The sequence below is a fragment of the Myotis nattereri genome (genome assembly GCF_964212035.1).
Source record: "Myotis nattereri genome assembly, chromosome: 9".
Taxonomy (NCBI): domain Eukaryota; kingdom Metazoa; phylum Chordata; class Mammalia; order Chiroptera; family Vespertilionidae; genus Myotis; species Myotis nattereri.
The window spans coordinates 38,034,004-38,056,474 of NC_138084.1; the positions used below are offsets into that span (position 1 = coordinate 38,034,004).

Here is a 22,471-nt window from a genome sequence, read left to right on the forward strand (position 1 = left end):
GAGACTAGATTCTGGAACAGTATCTCAGGCCCCAGGTGCCCAAAAGTTTAGCTGCCCCCAGAGAGAATGAATCACCAGCCTCAGCCCTGGGAGGCCCAGTGCCTCCACTTCCTGCATCACCTCATGCCAGCGAAGCCCCAGATGTGGCAGAGCCTTTCATTTCATCTTTATAGCACCCATGGTAGGCTGCGAAATCAAATACTAGCCCCATTTTGTGGAGGAGTGGGTTGTGCCCAGAGAGGGAGAGACGTTGCCTGGGAGAGCCCAGCAAGTTGGTATGTGGCAGAATTCAGATGAGAAGTGGTGGTGAATCCTGGGAGGTGGTGGTGAATATACTCCCAGGCCTTCCCTGATTGTGGTGGTGAGAGGGGATGGCACTGACTATAAACATGTACCCACAGGGGTCCGGGCTGCGGGTGGGACCTGCTGGCTTCCTCTTTTTCACAGATGGCACTAGGAGCCTGTAAAGCAAGCGTCCATTACCCCAGGGCCTGTGTTCTCACTCAGTGGTGACCACACCCTCGGAGGAGATGAAGGTGGCTCCCTCCTGAGCCAGCCGCCCAGCAGCTGTTGGGGGTTGAGGGCCTCCCCACTTGCTGGCTGCTACCAGGTGCAGGGGAGCCGGCATTGTTGAGGTGGCCTGGGTAGAGGCCGCTTCAGCGGTTCCTCCCATGAGAGCTGGGCTAAAAGGGGCTCTCCTGGGAGTTGAAACACAGGGCTAGGAGCCAGAACTCCTGCAGCCCCAGCCTGGCCCTGCCCCCAGTTCACAGCATGTCCCGGGGCAGGCCTCTCAGGGTCACGGTTTCGCCTTACATGTCAAGGGTCACTGGCGGCCTCAAGTGTGGTGCTGGGTGTAGAGACATGGCCATGGCTGGGGAACAGTGTGGTGAGGCCAGAGCCAGGAGAAGGAAACCGCTTGATGAGGTTTCTTTGTCTCTCCTTGGTCTCCCGGGGTCAGGAGAAGCAGAGATCCCGGTGAGAGCATCCGGGCCCTCCATGCTTGGTCTTGCCACATTCGAATCAGGTTGGATGGTCCCGTCCGTCCCTTGCTGTTTCCAGGTAGAACTTCAACTAGGTTACGCTGAGGGGCATTATGGTACCGCAGGCCTCATCTCAGCAGAGAGACCAGCCTCCAAGTCCTCCACATGTGGGAAGAGCCCCAGGGATGGGGCAGGATGGCTCCGGTCACTTGAGGGGGTATCTGGGCCTTGGGCCAAGTACCCATGTTCTAGGCATGAAGCTAACTCCGTGAGTCTTCATGGTTTCATCATGGACTGCTGTCTCAGGAAGCCACCCCTCAGGAAACTAACCCCACAGTGGGCCTGGCTCCCCCTGCTGGCCAGGATGCTCCATCTTCTTGAGTCAGCCCCTCAGAGAAACCACACAGGGGGCTCTCCCTAGCCCTGGCACTGTGTGCTCTCCCTCCAGTGGTTTCCATTTGACCCACAGGCACATGTTGCCTTCCTTTCTGGCCTCCGTGGCCTGGATCTGAGCTTGCACACCCCTGTCTGGGGCAGGGTTCACCGGTCCTGGGAGAGGGCAGCACTCCATACTGAACCTCGGCTGGGCCTGAAGGGCCTCACTATGGTCTAGTCATTATGCACAGACCATAACTATGGTACTCAATGCAGGACAAGCTCAAGGTCTGAAAGGGAACCCTTCCCCCATGGGCATGCCTAGCTTGTAGAGAGGGCATTGCAGGTTGGGCATAGGCCTGGGAGGATGCAGAAATTTCAACAGAGAGCTGGGAAGACAAAACATGAATACAGTTGTGGAAGCAAATGGGGCGGAGAAGAGTGATGGATCCAGCAAGGCTGAAAGAGTGGGGACAGTCAGTTTCCTGGATGTGGGAGACTGGAGAGGGAGGCAAGGGGGTGCCCTGGAGCTCTTCCCTCCCTGTAGAGCGGCCAACGAGAGATGGGGTGGCCCGGGCTGGCTGCTGGACCTCCCAGGGCCTCTCTCCTGATTCCCAAGAAATAATTTTTTATGAACTGATTTCTCCTGTTCTCGAAGGAATGTTTGGTTTGTTTTGCTTTATAACAGCTTTGTTGAGATATAATTGGCATGCCACAGTTAGCTTTTTTAAATGTATAATGCAGTGGTTTTAGTATACATACAGAATCATGCAACCATTACCATCATCTAATTCAAGAACATTTTCATCACCCTAAAAAGAAATTCCATATCCCCTTCCCCTCGTCCCTGGCGACCACTCATTTACTTTGTGTCTCTATGGATTTGCCTCTTCTGGATAGTTCATATAAATGGAATCCTACAAGATGTGGTCTTTGTGGCTGACTTCTTTCCTCACCTTGTGTTTTCAAGATTCATTCATGTTGTAACATGTAATCAGTACTTCCTTTTTATGATCAAATATTACTCCATTGTACGTGTATGCCACATTTTATTTACCCATTCATCAGCCGATGGGCATTTTGAGTTCTGTTTTTAGCTGTTGTGAATAATGCCGCTACTATGAACATTCATCTACAAGTTTCAGTGTGAACATCTGTTTCCATTTTTCTTGGGTATGTATTTAGGAGTGGAATTGCTGGGTCATATGGTAACTCTACATTTAGGGATATTTGTTTTTAATTTCAAATAAACAGTGCAAGAGTGTTTAGGAGAAAAGTCATTCTTGGCTGGCTGAGCTTTTGGAAGGGAGGTTGCCTGCAACCTGGTCCCCTGGCTCCTAAGGTTCAGTGGATCTTGGGTGAGTCCTTTTCCTTGCTGGCTTCCATTTTCTCACGAGTGACATGGGCACTGTGTGCTCTTACGGAGCCCTGCTCACCTCAAGGGTTTTTGTTGGTAATTTCTACTTACACAGCGTGTCACGGATTGCAGAGCACTCTGCTTGCTTTAGCCGCTTTGGTTCTTCCGCCTGTGAATTGGGTGCTATTGCTCCAGCTCTGCTGACAGGGAAGCTGAAGCTCAGAGAGGCTACGAGCCTCGCTGAGTTTCTATTGTGGGTCAATGGCAGAGCCTGAACTTGAACCCAGATTCATCAGAGTCCAGGTTCCTGGCCTGAAATTCTGCCTCAAATGTGTTTCTGGGCAAAGCAAGGCTCTGTGCTCTGTTTTCTATTCCGCATTCTGGGGGCTGGGAAACCAGGGCATGGTTAGATGTGGGTTCTGATGAAGAAGGTGGGATAGGAATAGGGATGTTGCAAAAGCCCACTTTATAGCTGTGTGACTTTAGATAAATGTTCCCACCTCTCTGAGCCTCCATTTCCCCATCCCCAAAATTAATTACTACTCATAGCACTGGAAGGAGGACACGGTAAGATGCATAGGAAATGCCAAGCCTGATGCTGGGCAGGCAGAGGTATAAGGTATATGATGATAGAGCCCCTGCGGAGGGCTCGAGGAGGGTGCAGAGTCCTGGGGGACCACCGAGAAGACGTGCCTGGCTTCTGGGCTGGTCAGAGCCGGCATTAAGGCATCACTTGAGCTGCCAGGAAGGGGAGAGGAAGAGGGGAGTCCCAGAGGTCTCCAGCTTGGGGCTGCCAGAAACCAGGAGGGGTTTCCAGAGATCTCGCAAAAACCTCCCACCTCCAGGAGAGTTTGTGGACAGACCCTGCTGGTACCCCCAGCCAAGGCCGCGGATGCCTGAGAAGGGGGCTTGCATGACTGCCTTCGTTAGCCCGAGTGGTAATAAAACACTTTAAATTTATTGTGACATTTGGATTTAATTAAAAAGTACACACTTAGGGAAGTAGAACATAATGGGGAGAGAGGCAGCGTGGCTTTTCCCCTCCTTTTTCCCCAAACTAATTAGCGTTGTATTTTAAATTGTTTATGTGCCGCTAATCATCGTAATAAATCATTTATACTGAAAAAGACACACTCGGCTGTGCCCGCCTCGCGGGTTCCGCTCGCCGGGCTCTATCGCGAACAAATTGATCTGGAAGTGAATTTATTAACCACTGGGGAAGAAATCATTAGTGCTTTCTCTAAACATTCCCCAGGTACGCTTTATTGCTGCAGTTTATGCTGTAACTAAAAGGAGCATTACCCAGGCCTGGGTTGTAATTTCCTTACAGAGCCTGCAGCCCACTCCCAAGCCAGGGCGGGAGGGGTTAGGGCATCCCTGCCTGCTCTCCCTTAAGTGGTCTGCTGACTCCAGCCCCCTCCCAGCTCACCTCACCCCAGCAGGGGCTCCCTGTGAGGTCTCTGTGGACCTATGGCCTCGGCTACCCCTTCTGTCGCCTCTCAGCAGAAGAGTGGTTCCCAGTCACTCGTCTCTCTGTCTCAGGAGTGGGGCTTAAAGTTGATGGCTAGCCTTGAGTTTGGAAGACTGACGAGTAGAGGCTATGAGGTCATTGGGGTCAGACAGGCTTGTCATGGACCGGCTTCCCCACCCAGCAATGAGGAAGGCCTCAGTGCTGGGCTGACCATAGGCTTGGGGGAACAGATATGGCTGAGTAGGGACCCGGCAGGAGCAGGGAGCCATAGGTGGGCTGCCAGGAGCATCCTCTGCGGGCCCTGGGGCCTCCTCCAAGGTGTGGCTGGAGTGGTCTGTTAACCTCAGCGTCCTCATGGGTCCTGCTGCCCTGTGTGTCCCTGTCTACCACCCAGGGCAGGGCCCCAAACAGGGCGCAGTGCTCCACACATGGTCTGACCAGTAATAGGCAGCATGCTTGTCAGCTCCCTGGCCCACAGACACCTCGCCTCCGATAATGCAGCCTGGGGCCCCGCCAGCTTTCCCAGCAGCCCCACTGCTTCGCTGACTCGCATGCGGATGCCACTGTCTCTCCCTTTGTGGGGGCTTCCCTCGCCCTCCACAGGGCCTGCATTCTACGACACTCACGGCAGGCTTCTTCCCACCAGGCTTCCAGAGGGTGAATGCACTTCTGAACCAGAATCTCCTCCCTGGGAGCCCAGGAGTGGTGTAGGCTACAATCTCTGCCTGTCTGAGTCCAAGGCTCGCATTCCCAATGGTTTCAGCCACTGGTGCCCCATGAGCCTCCTCAGCCAGGCTGGGGGTGGGGGTTAAGGGAACCTTAACCCCCAGGGGCCTTGCACTTAGCTCCTCTCATCCAGGTGCGTAAAGGAGGGCGGAGGAGCCCCCAAAGCCTCACCAGGAAGCCCCAGGACAGCATCTCAGGCAGGCACCCCAGAGGTAGTGCTTGTGAGGTGAGCCCCAGGGGCTCCTGTCCCTGCAGCTCCCGGGGTCGAGGTCTGGAGTCTCCCTCCTCACCAGCTTGCCTCCCTCGTCATCCAGCCCAGTGGCTGGCAGGTGGGCCTGGCTGCTTCAGGGAGGAAGCGGACCCAGCAGCTGGCTGGGCCCAGCCTGCCTGGAGGGTCCCTTCTTTGCGTCTGGAGAACACATTTAAAAGTTTGAATTCAAAATTGATTTTGAAGGGCCCTAATCTCCGATCCCCTGGCGCTCACGGTGTGTCTGCCGCTCCTGCCAGACTCTCGTTTTCTGGTTCAGTGCCTTGGTGCTCACGTCCCTGATGCTGTGAAATTGAGACTCGTCTGGGAGTCCGTGCCCTCCTCCTTCTCTGCGGAGATTGCAGGCCCCTCGGGAGCCCTGTTTCATTAGACGGGTGACTCGGGCTTTGCGGGTGCCCAGGGAGCAGCTGGGTTGCTGTCTGGGGAATGTACCTTCCAGACACTTCCCCGCTGGTCCCCACAGCTGTGCAGCTCCAAGCAGCATCCTGTCAAGAGCCCTGGGGGCTAGCTCCAGCAGCCCGGGATGGGATGGGTTTTGGTGGAGGCTACAGAGAGAGAAAAGCTTGGGCCTGGGGTTTTCTGCGGCAAATTTCAGGGGCTTTTCCTTCCACTGGGCCCCCAGCGCTTAGACTAGACCGGAAGAGTGGTCATATCTGTCAGCCAAGAGGACCCTCAGGTGGGTGACTGGGGAGGTTAGGCCTGTGTCGGGAGGAGGAGGCGCCCAGGCCGCAAATGCAAAGGGAAAGACGGCTGCTGGTTACACAGATGCCTGTGCTCTGGCTCCACCCCCAGTCCCTGAGGGTTGGGATGGAGTAGTTACATGCAGGGGTCTGCAGGGCCTGAAGGGCAGGATTGCTGTCCCTTTATCGAAGGGATAGAAAGCTCGTATTTGTACAAGAGCCGTCGTTTCTCAGTGGGAGTCCTGCACTGCGCTGCGATGGGCCTCTCAAAAATCCAGACCAAGGCAGGCAGGACCTAGGCATCGCTTTGTTTGTTAGGCCTTAAAGCTCCAGGTGCTTTGGGGCTGGGGGCTCGAGTCAACAGCAAGCCTGATTCAGGCTTCTGTCTCGGGGGAGCCTGCCTGTCTGCATCAGCCCACGCTGGCCAGCAGACTCTTGCCAGTCAAATCTGAGTATCTTCGTTCATTAACTGAGCTGACGTTTAAAAAGGGAGCTGCAGGGCTCAACCCTGGGGACACAACAGTGAACAAGCCAGGCAGGGCCTGAAACAGGCCTTCATGGGGCTTACAATCTTATGAGAGAGACCATTTTTTTTTTTTTCAAGTAAAATCACAGAACAGTAAAACAATTACAAATTGTGATAAAAACTCAAAAGGAAATGATGAGGGAGTCATTTAAATAAGGACATGAGGTCAAGGAAAGCCTTTCTGAAGAGATGGCAGTGAAGCCGAAAGCCAAAGATGAGAAGGAGCCAGCCATGTGAAGAGGCAGGAAGGTGTTCTATAAAGGGGGAAACAGCATGTGCAAAGGCCCTGTGGCAGTAGGGAGATCTAGAATGTGACTGGAGTGCCCTGTGAGAGAGGGAGGCAGCGGCAGACCCACATGAGGATATCCTGGGCTTGATCAAGAGTGTGAACTCTTAGGCCACCGGAAGTTATGGAAGGGTTTCAAGCTGAGCAGTAACATGACCTACTTTGGAAAGATTTCTCCAGCCGCTGTGTGAAGAACGGATTGTAGATCCTAGACATGAGAGGCTGGTGGGGAGCTATGCTGATAATGTGGCAAAAGATGGTGGCAGCGCTGGAAATGAAAAGAAGCAGGTGGGATGGGGAGAAGGAGTCATCAGAGGAAGGGGGACGAGGATAACGAGAGGTCTGAAGATGACTGAGTTTCTGGCCAGAACATCTGGGTGGGTGATGGTGTTCGTATGGTGAGGGGAAGCTTGGATAAGAGTGCAGAGCCCAGGTTTGGAGGAGGCAATCTAGAGTCCTATTGCTTTCGAGATACATCTGGGACTTTACAGAGACCACCAGAGAGTTGGAAGAAAATGCCTACACTCCCCCCTGCAGATAACTATGCAGTTAACTTAAGCATCATTCCCAGTGACAAACAAAGAGCACATTCTGACTTCTCTAAATTCCCCTCACCAAAGAGCCCAGGTGCTGGATGGACCGGCTCCCGGCACCCAGGAAACTGTGTGTGGTTCACGAGCCAGTTCCAATCGGACCTGCTCCAGTGTCTCTCAGTGAACCCTCCAGGCCCCTGCAAGTTCCCCACTGGGTCCCCTCAAGCTGTTTCCTAACACAGGGCTGTGTGGGGCCCAGCTTCCCTCCACAATGAGGTGTGTGGAAGCCCCTCCGCCCCATCGTCTACACACACTGGAAGGTCACTGTGGGTTCAGGCTCTAGGACACTCCATTCCTAGGAAGGTTTGCCTCCACCAGCACACGCTGCAGAAATGCCTGCTGCTTCGTGCTCCTGCACAGGAATGCTCCTGCACAGGAATGCTCCTCCATGGGGCCTTGGGGCCCGGAAGCCCACCCTGACCGATGGATCCCAGCAAGGGGCCTCTAGAGCCTTCTTCTCTTCCCAAGGTCAAGACTGGGTCCAAGCAGAAGTTCACTGTCGCCGTGGCTCAGGAAAAAGATGATGCCGTGTTGCCTCAGGCCCTGATAGAGAGCAGGGAGGGGCTGGGGCTAGTCGCCTGGATCTGAAGGCCCGCTTGGCCCCTCACAGCTGTGCCCTCCGGCAGGTTCTATGATTTCCCTGACCTCAGTGATAAGGATGAGAATAAAGCACCTGGCACACAGTAGGTATTTAATACAAGGTATTATCATGTGATTGAACGGGACTGCAGTGGCTGCAGATGTTTGGAGACATCTATACTCTTCCCTACTGTGGTGGACTGTGGAGACCAGGAGGGACTGGGTGCTTTAGAGAAGGCAAGCATTGCCAGACAGCCTTTATTTATTTACTAGATGCCCGTTGTACGAAATTTGTGCACTCGGAGGGGCGGTCCCTCAGCCCGGCCTGTGCCCTCTCGCAGTTCAGGAGCCCTCGGGGGATGTCCACTCAGGGGGAGCGGGCCTAAGCCATCAGTGGGACATCCTTAGTGCTGCCATGGAGGCAGGAGAGGCTCCCGCCACTGCTGCTGCTCTCACCAGCCATGAGACCGGCTTCTGCCTGAGCGGCACTCCCCCTGTGGGAGCACACTGACCACCAGGGGGCAGCTCCTGAGTTGAGCGTCTGCCCCCTGGTGGTCAGTACGCATCATAGCGACTGGTCATTCTGCTGTTTGGTCTATTTGCATATTAGCCTTTTATTATACAGGATTTTTACTGATTTCAGAGAGGAAGGGAGAGGGAGAGATAGAAACATCAATGATGAGAGAAAATCATTGATCGGCTGCCTCCTGTACACCCCACACCAGGGATTGAGCTTGCAACACAGGCATGTGCCCTGACCGGGAATTGAACTGTGACTGCCTGGTTCATAGATCGACGCTCAACCACTGAGCCGCAGCTGCGGGGCTGGACTGCTTTTAAATGTCTTACCTGAGCCAGCTCCTCTCCAGGACCTCTTCCTTCCCATTTCCTCATTGACACACAAGCCCCTGGCTGTTGGTTGAGGGTTCCCCCCGCTATTGTGGCTCTGGGTCTGGAGCCCCCAGCTTTCCCCTCACAGCTCGACCCTCCCCCTTGAGGCCATGTGCCAACTCAAGGCTTCTTCGTCACTGTCAAGGCTACAAAGCAAACATCTTGGGTCTGCCTCTACACAGCCCTCCTGCTCCCTGCCCAGCCCTGTCCCTTCTATGTCCTTAGTTTCTGGTCCACGTCTCCCTTTGACCTTGCCCAGATGCCCTTTTAAGATCCATAGCTTTTAAAGGACCAGCAGATGAGCAGAAACAACCTGTGACCCACCAGAGCATGGGCCATAGTTCCCCCTGGTCTCAGCCCAGGCCATGCTCTACACATGCCCTCACCCTCAGCCCAGGATCATCTGGCATGCAGCTGTACAGGGGCACCCAGATGCTGCTCCAGGGAGCCTTCCTCACCCAGGCTGGCCAGGGAGGCCGTGAGCGTGTGCTGGGTGAGAACCTGAGCTCTGGAATCTGGGGCGCTGGGGCTCCCATCCCTGCCCTGCACCCTTCCAGCTGTGCGGCCTGGGGAAGGGCATGGGCCTCCCTGGGCCTCTGTCTCCTCACCTGTCGGGTGGGGATAATCATCGAGTACCTGGGAGTTAAAATGAGGATTCAGTGAGAGGACAGATGCAGCAAGTGCTGGTGAAAGGTGGGTTTCCTGAAGAGGCATACAAAGTCCCGACTGAGGGGGCTCCATCTTACTAGTAGTTCTTTTTTTAAAAAAAAATGAGATGTGAAATATATGCAGTAAATTGCACGAGTCTCAAATGTTCATTCCAGTGAGTGTTTACATATGTATACATCATTTTAACACCACCCAGATCAAGACAGAGGGCATTCCCAGCACCTCCGCGGGCTTCCCCGCACCCCCTGCCAGGCGATAGCACACCCGTTATTCTGACGTCTATCACAGATCGTTTTGCTTGTTGGGGAATTACATATAAATAGAATTATATGGTATGTGCCTTGTTGTGTCTGACTTCTTTCATTCAACATTATGATTCATCCATAGTGCTACGTGTATCAGTGATCTGTCCCTTTTCGCTGCTGTGGACCCTTTTATTGTATGAATATACCATAATTCATTATCCATTTTACTGTCGGTGGGCATTTGTGGTGTTTTCAGTTGGGAGTTATTATGAAGTAAATGGCTGTGAACATCCTTGTATATATCTCCTTTGGTGGACATAAGGTCTCCTTTCTGTTGGGCATATGGCCAGGAATAGAATTGTTGGGTCATGAGATACACATACGTTTTCTTAGCTGATTTTGTAAAGCTAAGCTCTGTTCTACATACTTCGTGTCTATTAATCTAATTTAATACTCAAAGTAATCCTTCAGAGTAGGCTGTCCTCGTTTAGCAGGTGAGTAAACTGAGGCAGAACTAGGAAGTGGTGGAATTCAAGCTGAAGCCATCTGTCTGCACGGCCCCCAGTCTTAGCCTTTACGACTCTCACACTCCCTTTAGGGGCAGTCCCAGCACGAGAGGGGCCAGTTCCTCCACTGAGCTGACCGCACCCCTTGAGCCAAGCCTCAGCCTCCCTCACTGGCCCCAGCGGGAGTTGGAGGCCACAGGACCCTGCTTCTCTCCCTCACTAACCCAGGAAGCAGGCTGCCTGCGCATGGGGGCACAGAGGGTGGTGAGGAGCGTGCCCTAGGCGGCTGTCGCTGTGCATTTCAACAGTTGTTCTCATTGGCTTTTGATTCCAAATGAGTAGGAAATGCTATTAGTTCAGGCCTCGCCTGCCGTGTGGCAAGGCCCTGGGATAGGAGTGCAGTGAGACGAGAAATTGTGGAGATAAAACTGGTGTGAAATGGAGGCCTTCTCACAAGGCTGGATGTGTCCGTGCGAAATGAAGTGACTTCTGAGAAGACGAGATTTAAAGAGATTCTGCAGAATTAGATTACACTTTCAAATTTCCTTATTAAACGGCATTGATGCCAAGGAGGGGCTGAGGTTGGCTCCATTTCTGATTCTACACTGCAGTTCCAGGCCCAGGTGTGGGCCCAGGTGGGTACAAGCACCTTGCAGGTGGTAGGGACCCAGATTCCTGAAGGCCATAGACACCTCACCACCACCACCTCCACACACACACAGCAGCTGAAGTGGGTGTGATGATGGTGGGACTTCCTGGACAGCTTCCACCCTCCACATAAGTCCATGTGGGTGGAACCTGGGGGCTCGCACTCTTCCTTTCCCCGGGAAAGTGGTTTTGAGAACAGATCACTAAGCCTTTTGTTCAAATCAGAGCTTGATTTTGAGCGACGTCCCACTCTTTGGAAATGTAGTTTTTCAAAGGCAATAAAAATCCATGTGACTGCTTGTGCATATGTGTGCATATGTTTACACATGCACATCCAGGCATGTGTGCCCTTGGGTGCATGCCTATGTATTTTCATGCAACTTACTGAGCAGCTACTATACTTGGCACTCTGCTGGGCACTAGAATAAAATTGTTGTGGGGAGAATACATAGACACAGTCCCGCCTCTTGTGGACCTAATGCATGTGTGTCATTCCATGTACCTGTATTTGTGGGTGGCTGTGTATACTGGCATGTGTGTCCTGCGCCTGTGTACCACCCAGGTTTCCTAATCTCTGCAGTGCCTCCCGCCTGGGTCGGTAGCCCCTCAGAGGTTAACCACACACATGCTGGCAGCAGAGCAGGTGAGTCCAGTGCTGGGGCCCCAAATACAGACTGCCAGGGTTCAAATCCCCGCTCTGTCCCCGACTAACTGTGTCGCCCATGACACGTCATAGCCTTTCTCGTGCCCCCGTTTCCCTGCTGTTAAATGAGAAGAATGATGGTACCTGCCTCATAAGGCAGTTGTGAGCCAAGTGCCCAGAAGTTGAGCACTAACTGTTCCATTGGCGTTGTCTCCCCACAGACCTCTCTTAGCCCCGGGAAAGCCCCGCCCAGGCTCCCTGCCTGCCCCAGAGGAGGGGAGGGCACCCATGGTGAGAAAGGGAAGCCCAGAACTGGACTGGGCAGCTGTGTTGTGCTGTGTGGGCACAGGTTGGCACTGGGACTGAGGTACCAGGGGAGATTATGAGAAATACCAAGGTCACATGTGCCTGTGCCCCCAGGGCTTGCTCCAGAGCAGCCAGAGGGACCTGCCCCGAACTGCCACCCTCTGAGCTGCCACAGCAAGCCCTTCCCACTCGCAGGACACGGGACAGCCTAACAGAGGGTTTGACTTCCTTCTGCACACGTTGGCAGTGACCACTGGGCGTCCTCTGGGTCATGCTGGACTCTAGTCAGTACCCGTGTGACTCTTACCACAGTGGCACATTCATACCAGTTTAGTCTCCTCAAAATGAGTGCCCATCACTATTTGGGGGATCTGAGACAGAGCTGTGACTGACGTCATCATGGGCCGAATGGGGTGGGGTGACCCTCAGCAGAGCTAACTTCCGACTCCCAGGTCCAGTTAGTCCTGAACACACATTAACTCCTTTACTCCTCGTGGTAACGCTGTGAGATGAGTACTATCTTCACGCTCATTTTCTAACAAAGAGAACTGAGGCACCGAGGAGTGAAAGTCACAGTCAAAGATGTCAGATAAACCCACGCGGAAAGATATTCCATAAAAACCTAGTCTGTATTCCAAAAATGTCTGTGTCTGGAAGCACAAAGGCTTAGGAATTCTTCCAGAGTTAAGTAGACTCAACTTGACAACTGAAGGCAATGCATGATTAAGAATTTTATTGCCATAAAAGACATTATTTGGAATCATTGGTGAAATCGGAATGAGATCTATAGATTAGATAGCAGTATTATGTCCATGATAATGTCCTGGGGGAGAATGCCCTTGCTTTTAGGAAATAACACCAAAGTATTAAAGGGCATAGGGGCTTCATCTCTAAAACAACTCAAATGAGTCAGGAAAAATATTATAGATTGGTAGATAGATAGATAGTAAATATGGTAAGATGTTCGTATTTAGGGGATCTGGGTGAAGGATATACAGGAGTTCTTTCTATTCTTGCAACTTTTCTGAAAGCTTGCGATTATATCAAGACAAAAAGTTATAGAGAAAAGGAACCGAGTGGCAGAGGGGGGAAGGAGGTCGGCCTGGAGTGCATGTTGGTTCCTGTTCGTCCCCTCTGAACGCCGGGCTCTGTGCTGTGGCTTCCCGTGCGCGACCTCATTCTACCCTCGCCACAGTCTGTGTGGAGACCATTGCCCCCGTGTCACAGATGCAAGTCAGGAATGTGACGGGATTTGCTCCAGGCCCTCCAGCTGCTTAGGACACGTCCCAGACTGGAAAGTGGGCTCCGAGTTCAAGGTCTGCGCTCTTTGCCTCAACCCCTCTGTTGCCTCTGCCCTTTGGGGCAGAGTGGGGTGGGCAGGCAAGGCCTTTCTTCCTGGAGCAGTGGCGGTGTGAGAGCCCCAGACAGAAGCAAACAAGATCCACTTGCAGGATGGAGGGGGTGCTCTTCCAGGGTTCTGCGGGGAGCAGATCAACAGTGCCCCGCAGGACATGCTGGGCTGTGGAAGGGACCGCACATGCCAGGTGGAGCTGCCAGTGGTGGCCACAATGAGTGCAGGCAGGGGAGCCACAGGGCAGGCCCAGGGTGACCTGGGGCTGGGTGGGGTGGGCATTCTGGGTAGGAGGACAGGCCTTGGAGGAGCTCACTAGGAAGGGGCAGGAGTGCTCCACAGCCAGGCTCTGCCTCCTCCCCAAGCTGGAGGCATTGGTGGGATCAGGAGCCAACGGGCTTGGCAGTTTGGAGAAGTCCATTTGCCGGATCTCAAAGGCAGCTGGCCTGGGATTGGTGGGCAGGATGGCTGCAGACTTGGGCCTGGCTGGCAGGCCACCTGGGGAGTCCATGCGAAGAGGAGGGCTGCTCTTCTGGTTGGAGGGAAGGGGGCGGGGGGAGCTGAATGACCTCTGGCAGTCCCTCCAATCACCTGGACTGTCTGGCTTTTTCCCAGATTAAAGAGCTGAGGGTAAGTGTCTGGCAGCTCGATGAGTCAGACTGGGGGGCTGCCTCCTTCACCCCATCAGCCCGCCCAGGGTGGAGACAGGGTACGGGTTTGGCCAATCTCCCTGCAGATGTCCCCTCCACACCCTGAGGTCTGAGGGGAGCACGGGGGCTGAGTGAACTGGTTTGTTTGGCCAGGTCCCCTGCGTGTGTCTGAGCGTGTGTGGGCGTGTGCGGCAGGCGCACACATCACCCATTGTAAAAGATCAGTGTTTTCATGGGTGAGTAGTAATTACTGGGTAATGCTTTAAAACCTTTCCTGAAGGAGCGCAAACCTGTTTTTTTCTAAAGTCAGGAGTACATTAAAAGGATTACCATGTAGATTTGATTTTTAGATAACACTAAAATGGATCCCAAATGGACTTCAGCAAAGGGATGCTATCTCCTTAATGGAAAGTGCATGGCCCGAGGCTCAGCTCCCAGAGCCAGGCAGGGGAGGGAGGGGGGAGAGGTGTCTGCAGGGCCGGCTGACAGGCTGGGTGGGGGCTGGGGAGGCAGGGTGCCCAGGGAGAGCCTGGACCCTCTAGGGAGCAGGGACCCATTGGTAACTCCTCAGAGCCTCCTTACCTTTCCAGGAGTTTTTTCAAGTCTTGCGGACTAACCCAGGGAGAGAAAGCACAGCGTGGGTGCTCCATAAAGAAGGGAGGGACCAGTCAGACTTCTCCCAGGACCTCAGCCTTTCCAGGCAGAGGAAGTTCAAGGCCCCCAGATGTTCTGAGACCTCCACCACCAGGCTGGCCCTGGTGTTCTGTCTCAGTGCACTTCTGGCAGAAACCACATGGCTTCTTAAGACTTCAGGCCCAGGAAGCAGAGTTCAGCACCCTAGAGCAGGGTGCCCAAGCCTTACCAAGAACCTGCCGTGTGCCAGGCCCAGCCTGGGCACAGGTAGGAGGTGGGGGACCTGGGCAAGCTTGTTTCTCCTGGCCTCCCTGGGTCCGCTAGGTACCAGCCTGCTCTGGTGATGGAATTGCCAGCTAGTGCAATAGTTTATAGCCCTGTGGCTCAGTGGCCAGGCATTCTGCCCAGGATCCAAGCCAGAGGGAGATGGAGAGGGCAGATGCTCCTAGCGCTGAGATCCCCCATCATTTTGGGGTATAACTTAGTGGGCCAGGTGCATCGCGGGAGATGGGTGGATATACCAGGCCTCACCCACTCCTACCCCTCGCCAGTGAGAGCACAGCGGAAGAGCTCTGGCTACTGGGGAGGGGTCAGGGAAGCAAGGGGAGATCGGCCTCAGCGTCTATCCTCGAGGCCTGGCCTGAGATTTTCCAAGTTGGTGGCTATGCTGGCTGGGTGCTCCCTCTACAAGCCCTGGAGGGAAATCATCCCACCAGAAACCCCCCAAACCTTCCCACATCTTAACCCCTCCCCCACTCGGCCACACCTGGTTCCTCCCTGTATGTGGGCCAGGTCTTGAAAGAAGCCCTTCCCGCCCGCCTTAGTTCTCAGGGGTGCCTGGTCCCCAGCTGGCCTCCAGGGCCCCTCAGAGCTGTGACCGGGCTGAACCCTCTCAGAAGAGACGCAGGCAGGCCGGGGACAGAGTTGTCCTGAGCCCCATCACTCTCTCAGACCAATTAACCTTTAGAGCTGCACTAAGGGAATCAGGCAGCGAACTTCCCAGCAACAGCCCTGCGGGGACTGGAGGAGGGCGGGCGGAGAGAGCCCACAGCAGCCTGTGACACCGCCTCCCTGCCCTCACCTGGCCTGCTGCCCCTTGGCCCAAGGGCCACCCCCTCTCAGAAAGGAGTCTGAGGAGGCAATGAGGCTGAGAGAGCACGGGAGGAGGGCAGGGCCCCCAGGCGCCAGCTTAACTGGTGCCCTACGCCAGCCCCTGGGGCTGCCTGAGCCTCAGTTTCCTCATCTGTAGAAGGAGACCGGTTGCTCAGAATCACTCCGAAGGCCCATCGGACCGCCTCCCTGCGGATCTGAGACTGAGGCCCCTTGTGGTTCTCCTCGGAAGCTTGAGGAAGGGTCACACCAAGGAAGCAGCTCAGACAGTGATGGTGAACCTATGACACGCGCGTCAGAAGTGACATGCGAACTCTTTTCTTTTTTTGGTTGATTTTTCTTTGTTAAATGGCATTTAAGTATATAAAACAAATATCAAAAATATAAGTCTTTGTTTTACTATGGTTGCAAATACAAAAAAAATTTCTATATGTGACACGGCACCAGAGTTAAGTTAGGGTTTTTCAAAATGCTGACACGCTGAGCTCAAAAGGTTCGCCATCACTGAGCTCAGACAATGGACTGGGGGTAGTGGGTGTGTGTGTGTGTGGGGGGGGGGGGGGGTGCCAGGTGATAGGATTTGAACCCAAAGCCCTGGAGAATGCAGGGCGAGGATGGGGCCAAGAGCAGAGGGCAGAGGGCAGGAGCTGGTGGGAGAGCCAGGAAGGCAGGAAAGCAGGGGCTGTTCTCTCCAGAGTCAACCCCTCCATCCACCTGAGCCTGGTCAGGGAGGGAACACCCCACTCCCACCACCTTCACGAGTGCTCACAGCACCTCCACTCCCCCCAGGTGGGAGCTCTGAGACTCCCTGCTCTCCCCACCAAGCCTGGTCTGCACCAACTCAAGCCTCAGGGCTCCACGGGGATGTCCAAGCTCCCGGATGACACCTGACATCTGTCCCCATCTCCTCGGCGGTTCCTCCCTGTGGTCACTCCTTGTGCCCGCGTGCATGGGGTGTGAGTGATGCACACACCTGCCTGCCGTGCATCACCATCCTCTGGTGAATGCCAGGCTTAGATCCCAGCCCCTCGTACTTGGCCTTTTCTTGTACGTTGAGAAGCTCGGTGGGCCCTGGGAGGGGGCCAGTGGCTCCGAGATGCTTATCCTGGTGGGAAGAGCAGGGATCCAAAGGCTGGGAGCCGCCCCTCCCTCGGGCCAGGGCAGAGAGGAAGTCTGACTAACTGCAAGCATTGCCGAGGAGAGCTTCCTGCACACACCTGCGTGAGCTCCAGAGTCCTGCTCCCTCCTGGGACTGTCACAGGGCATCTTATATTCTTGACGCCTCCATGGCTCTGCGTGAATAAGCCAAGAGGCTGTAGCCTGACTTTGGGGGTTAAAACGGATAAACGCACAAGCTGTGTGAGGGAGTCTCGAGATGGCAGGAAGAACTGGGGGTTGTAGTGGACCCCATGCTCTTTATGAGGTCCCGTCCTTGGGGCTGCAGGAAGAGCCACTGGGATGGTGGCTGCATGAGGGGGGCTTCGGGCCTCCCGTAGCTCGGGCTGCAGAGGGGGCAGCGGTTGCATGGGGCGGAACAATCAGGGGCCAGGCCTCGGGCCATGTGTGTGCCCTGCGGCAGAGCAGACGTGGGCTCCCCAGTGCTGCCTGGAGCTTCCGGACGGACCTTCACAGGGGAGGGGAACAGACTGTGCCATGCAGCCCAAAGGACAGGACCCGAGGCCAGGGAGGAGGTTGCCGGGGAGAAAGCGAGGGCTCCTGGGAACCCCATCCTGGAGGGGCACAGCAGAGAGAAGCAGCGGCTCCCATTCTCAGAGGCCAGAGCCGCAGGGCCCACCCCTGTCCATCTGTCTCTTGTCTGTCCGTTCGCAGGCGTGCCGATGCTGTCCGTCCAGCCCAAAGGGAAGCAGAAGGGCTGCGCCGGCTGCAACCGCAAGATCAAGGACCGCTACCTGTTGAAGGCTCTGGACAAGTACTGGCACGAGGACTGCCTCAAGTGCGCCTGCTGTGACTGCCGCCTGGGCGAGGTGGGCTCCACCCTCTACACCAAGGCCAACCTCATCCTGTGCCGCCGAGACTACCTGAGGTGGGCCGCCCCCCACCGCCTGGCCCTTCTGCTCAGAGAGCCCCCGGCTGTGGACCCAGCACCCAGAGTGCACAGCCTGAGTGTGTGCTCAGCCCGGACTGTCCTGCCCCTGCCCTGCCCCCCACATGCCCGCGGAGCCCCCATGGCAGGGCCACGCCTTTAACTCCTGGGGCCAGCACAGGTTCCGGGCAGGCATCTGTAACCACAGGCACCCGAGCTGAGCTTCCCGTGAGCACCGACCTGTCCCTGCCCTGCCTTTGTCAGGTGCTTCTGACCCCCTGTCCCTGGATCTGGGAGGGGCTGCCTCAGAGGGGCTCCCAGGAGCAGGTGGGAAAGCTCTGACGGCCCTGGGCCCTCCTTCCCACCTCTCCCCAGGGCCCAGCTCCCCCCACTTTTCCAGAAGGGCCCTGGGATTAGACGCCCAGATGCCTGGGGAGCAGGGCAGATAGCCAGGCCCTGGGAAAAGGACTGCTGATGTCAAAGCTGAAAGACCTGGGTTTGAACTAGCTCCGAGCCTCAGTCTACCCCTCTGTGAAGTGGTGAAAAGGATAACTTCCCGCTTTGCTTTCATCTGAGCTCCAACGCCCCCTCCCCCACAGCCTGCATCCTATTCCCTGGGCCTGCCTCCCCCAATTAACCCTCCCTTAGGCCGTCTATGACATCAGCAAGGCTGGAAGGAGGCCACAGAGCCAGGGCCTTGGCGGAGACCCAGCATCTGCATTTGGCTCTCACACGGGCTCTGGGTGGGGGCGGGGCCTTGTGGGGAAGAAAGGCCCATCTCATTAATTAATAGGTCGGGGCCAGGGATTCTCGGGGCTCCCTCTGCTCAGGTATGGACGTGGTGAGGGGTGGGCGTATCAGCGGAGGCTCCCTGCTTCCCCAAAGAGCCTAAGATTTACCTGCTTGTACCTTCCCTTTTAACTTCTGCTTTTGCAGGAGTTTGTTGCTGTTTGTTGGTTTTTTAAGTGATGCAATAAACCAGGACCCGTGACGCAGTGTTCCTGGCGGGGCTGGAAGAGAGAGGCTGAGGCCGGGAGGAGAGGTGAAGGAAGGGATGCTCCTGGGACTCGCCCCCCAAGGACCTGGATACAGTGTCCAACTCTGGAGGTTTAGGACATCACCTGGTTGAGAGGGGATGACAGACTACCTGATGAGTCCGCGGAACCTGGAGAGGATGGACCACAGGGCAGGTCGGGCTTGTCAGAGAGCTGAAGCACCCACAAGCATTCTGGGCCCTGCCAGCTCCTGGAGCCTGGAGGTGTTTTCCTGGGTGCTGGCAGAGGCCAGGGAATGACTGTGGGGCCAGGTAGGCCAGTGGGCCAGAGTCGGGGTGTGCCTTTCCTTGAGCTTTTCAGCCCCGGAAAAATGGCTCTCCAGAGCCTGCCCCCTCTGCAGCCTATTGGACTGGTGGCAAGAATGGCCCCTCGTGGCAGGCAGATGCTGTGGCCCAGCCTTTGTCTGCCTTAATCTGAGCCACCACGCAGCTCGGACTGATGAATAATGGAGCCAAGCTCGTCTGCAGACGCCTGAGCTTGAGCTGGACAAATCAGGGATTAGAGGGGCCTCCTGCCTGCCTCTCAGCCCCTTGCCTCACGTGGGGCTTTCTCTGCCAGTGTGCAGGGAAGAAGCTAAGAGAAGCCTGGCTGGCTCAGACCATTGAAACACCCAGTCGGGGATTAGCCTGTGTAGAGGCTGTGAGCTCCCTGTCCCTGGAACTTGGCAGGCAGCAGCTACGAGAAGGGTTGTCTGCCTCAAAGCGGCATTGTGCCACAGGTCCTCGGAGCTTCCTTTTCACGTCTACCCTGTTGTAGGATAGACATCTTTGGACAGGATCATCTAGCCCATCATCCCCTTTTAAAGAGGGATGGACTGAGGTCCAGGGAAAGGAAAAGGGACTTAGGCAAGTCACATAGTTGAGTTGGTAGCTGAAAAAGACCCCCTCGAAGGGTTGTTGTCAAGGTTAAATGGGTTGATCTTTGTAAAGCCCTTAGGACAGTGCCTGGTACATAGTAAACACTATATAGGTGTTCACTACATGAGTTGCAACTGAGCATTTGCAAAAGTTTTCACAACAAGCCTGTGAAGATTGTATTTCAGTCCCTATTGTACAGTTGAAATAAATGAGGCTCAGAGAGACTGGGTGTCCTGCCTGAGGACACACAGCCTGTGATTGGCCAGCCACCTCTAACTCCTGGCTTGTGTGAATCTAAAGTCCTGCTCAGGGTCCAGCCCAGTATTCTGGTGACACCAGGGGCTTGAGGAACCCCAGTGGGAACCTGGGAGGAGGCCTTGCCAGCCCAGCCCAGGGATGGGCAGTGTTAGCTGACCCTTGAGCCCCTACACTTCCATCCCTCAGTTGATGTGCCAGTTTCTCTGAAACCTCATCTGTTAGTAAAAGTTCTGGAGACGGGGTTGGGGGGGCCATGGGTGGAGGCAATTGCCCTGCCACCCTCTCCCGAGCTCCCTGGCCGGCTCCTGAGCATCTGCACCCTTCCCTCTGCAGGCTGTTCGGGACCACGGGAAACTGCGCGGCCTGCAGCAAGCTGATCCCAGCCTTCGAGATGGTGATGCGGGCCCGGGACAATGTGTATCACCTCGACTGCTTCGCCTGCCAGCTCTGCAACCAGAGGTGAGTGCTAGACGGGTAGAAAGTCCAACAGACTCACTAGACCCCAGGTGACTCCAGCCAGAACAGACCAGAAGCTGTGGAGGCCTGCATGCAGATGTGGGTCCCGTGTGTACATGTGGCTGCATGTACACGCTGTGCTGAGTACTAGTATGTGTGTACGTATGTGTGTTTTATATATGCCTAAGCCCTGTAGTGAAATGTGTGCGTTCCCACACTGTGTGCGCATGCACTGTGTGTGCATACCCCTTTCTCCTTTCCATCTCTACCTCTGTCCTCTCAGGGTCTTTTCCTGTTTCTTTGTTCTGTCTGTGTGACCGTAGTGGATGGGAGCATGTGTGGGCTTCCTGTGTATGCACAGGGTGCCATGTGCATGTGTGGTTTTCAATATCCATGTCCATGTGGGCATATGCATGTTTCTAGGTGTCCATAATCAAATGGGGGTATGTGTGTACTCTGTGCGTGGTGAGTAGGCATGTGCAGGAAAAGACCCGTTTTAAATGTGCATGTACAAGGGTTCTGTACACATGCCCTGTGCCCTTAGTGTGTGCCATGTGCATGTATGTTCTAGTGAGAAGGGGTTCCCAGGCCCAGAGGGTGAAATCTCTTCAGGGAACAGCCCCTCCTTGCTGACTCCTCTTCTGTGATTCTGGTTCCCTCCCAGCCTCCTCTCTGGTCTTTTCGCCCCAGCCCTGTGGGAGACCTCAGGGACCTATGGGGCTAGCGCCCTCCTGGCTGGGGGGCTCTGAAGGAGGCCCCTTTCTCAGGAGCCCCTAGACAGGAAGGAGCACGTTCCCAGAGGACTAGGTCCTGAGGGACCTGCAGGGAACACTGGCCTGGCTGGGGCTCTGCCAGACCCACTGCTAGGAGGGCTCGGTGACATTGCAGCGCCACCTGGTGGTTAGACTGGGATCTGCTGGGACCCTGGGGTCCCACTGACAGCTCAGCCACCTTGGGGACATCTTTGAGGGAAGGGCTGAATCCTCCAGGACTTAAGGAAGACTGGATGAAGAGAGGGAAAGGCAGAGCCCTCCTCGGTAGGAGGCAGGTGGTGGAACAGGGTCACCTCCTCCTGGACAGATGCTCCAGGAAACCCACAGGTTCTGTTTAGAGAGAGTGCCTTTCACTGACCATCCTCTTAAATTGGGGAGGGGACAGAGGGGCGGGAAAATTAACCATTTTACCCCTTTTCCTTCCCATCTCTACCTCTGTCCTCTCTGGGTCTTTTCCTGTTTCTTTGTTCTCCTCTCTCTTTCTCCCTCTCTGGGACAGGGGTAGCTTATTCCCATCCCTTCCCACTCACCCCAGCCCTCCATGGGTGATCTGACTGGAAGGCCTGTGGCCCAGGCTTGTCTGCCTGTCCCACCCTCCAGGCTGCAGGGCCTGGCGGAGGGCCGGGCTAACCCACGGACTTTAGGGTGTGCCCTCTGGAAAGGTTCAAGGAGCAAGCCCCCCAGGACCTCATGTCCCATGGTCCACTCCAGCCGAGCTGGGCTCTCTGGGGCCAGAGCCCTCCTGAGTTCTGTCTGGGGGCCCCCGCTGCCCTCTGGGACCCTTCCATGACCTGTCTCTCCTGCTTGGATTTTCCAGATTTTGTGTGGGAGACAAATTCTTCCTGAAGAACAACATGATCTTGTGTCAGATGGACTATGAGGAGGGGCAGCTCAATGGCACCTTTGACTCGCAGGTTCAGTAATGCCCGGCGCCTGGCCTCCGGCCCATCTGTCCGTCTGCCCGCCTGCCCACCGCCCGGCCGGCCAACCGCTCTCCCGCCGATTAGAACTCCTCCGTCCTCCACGGGAAGGACGGCCCTCCCTCCGCCGTTGCCCGTCTGTGTGTGACCCTCCTGGGGCCAGGCTGGGCCTGTACAGTCTGTCTTCTGTATATAAATGGGAACATTTATTTTATGAGAAATGTAATGCGATTTTATTACTGGCGTGGATTAAACTTATGAATGTTTCCGGGGAGGTTACTCTGCATTGATCACATGACTGACACAGACCTGGGCCCCCTCCCTGCTGCTTGACAGTGGGGGTGCTTTTGGGGGTGGAGGGACATGGAGCAGGGCATGGGGTTCTCCAGGTGGGTTTTAGGGGGGAAAGCTGGAGGGAGGGGGCAACCCCAAGCACCCCAGAGGTGGGAACTGGGGGGTGCCCTCTTCCCCTGGCAGAGCATGTACCCTGATTCTGAGCAGACCCCCAAGATGAAGAGGAACAAGATGAAACCCTTTCTTCCCTGGGTTCCTCTGTTACATCGATCCACTGAGACCCCCCTCTCTGCCCAGAGAGCAACCTAGCTCTGACCTCCA

At 55.3% G+C, this 22,471-nt stretch overlaps 1 protein-coding gene across 1 annotated transcript in view; it reads left to right on the forward strand.

The window, feature by feature from the left end:
- LMO1 (LIM domain only 1) overlaps positions 1-22,134 on the forward strand; it is a 36,337-nt gene extending 14,203 nt beyond the window's left edge. The window contains exons 3-5 of the mRNA XM_081100172.1: positions 17,324-17,537; positions 20,041-20,166; positions 21,754-22,134. Coding sequence (XP_080956298.1) covers positions 17,324-17,537; positions 20,041-20,166; positions 21,754-21,859 — 446 coding nt within the window. The 3' untranslated portion in view covers positions 21,860-22,134. The remainder of the gene's footprint in view (positions 1-17,323; positions 17,538-20,040; positions 20,167-21,753) is intronic.
- Positions 22,135-22,471: the final 337 nt, after the last annotated feature.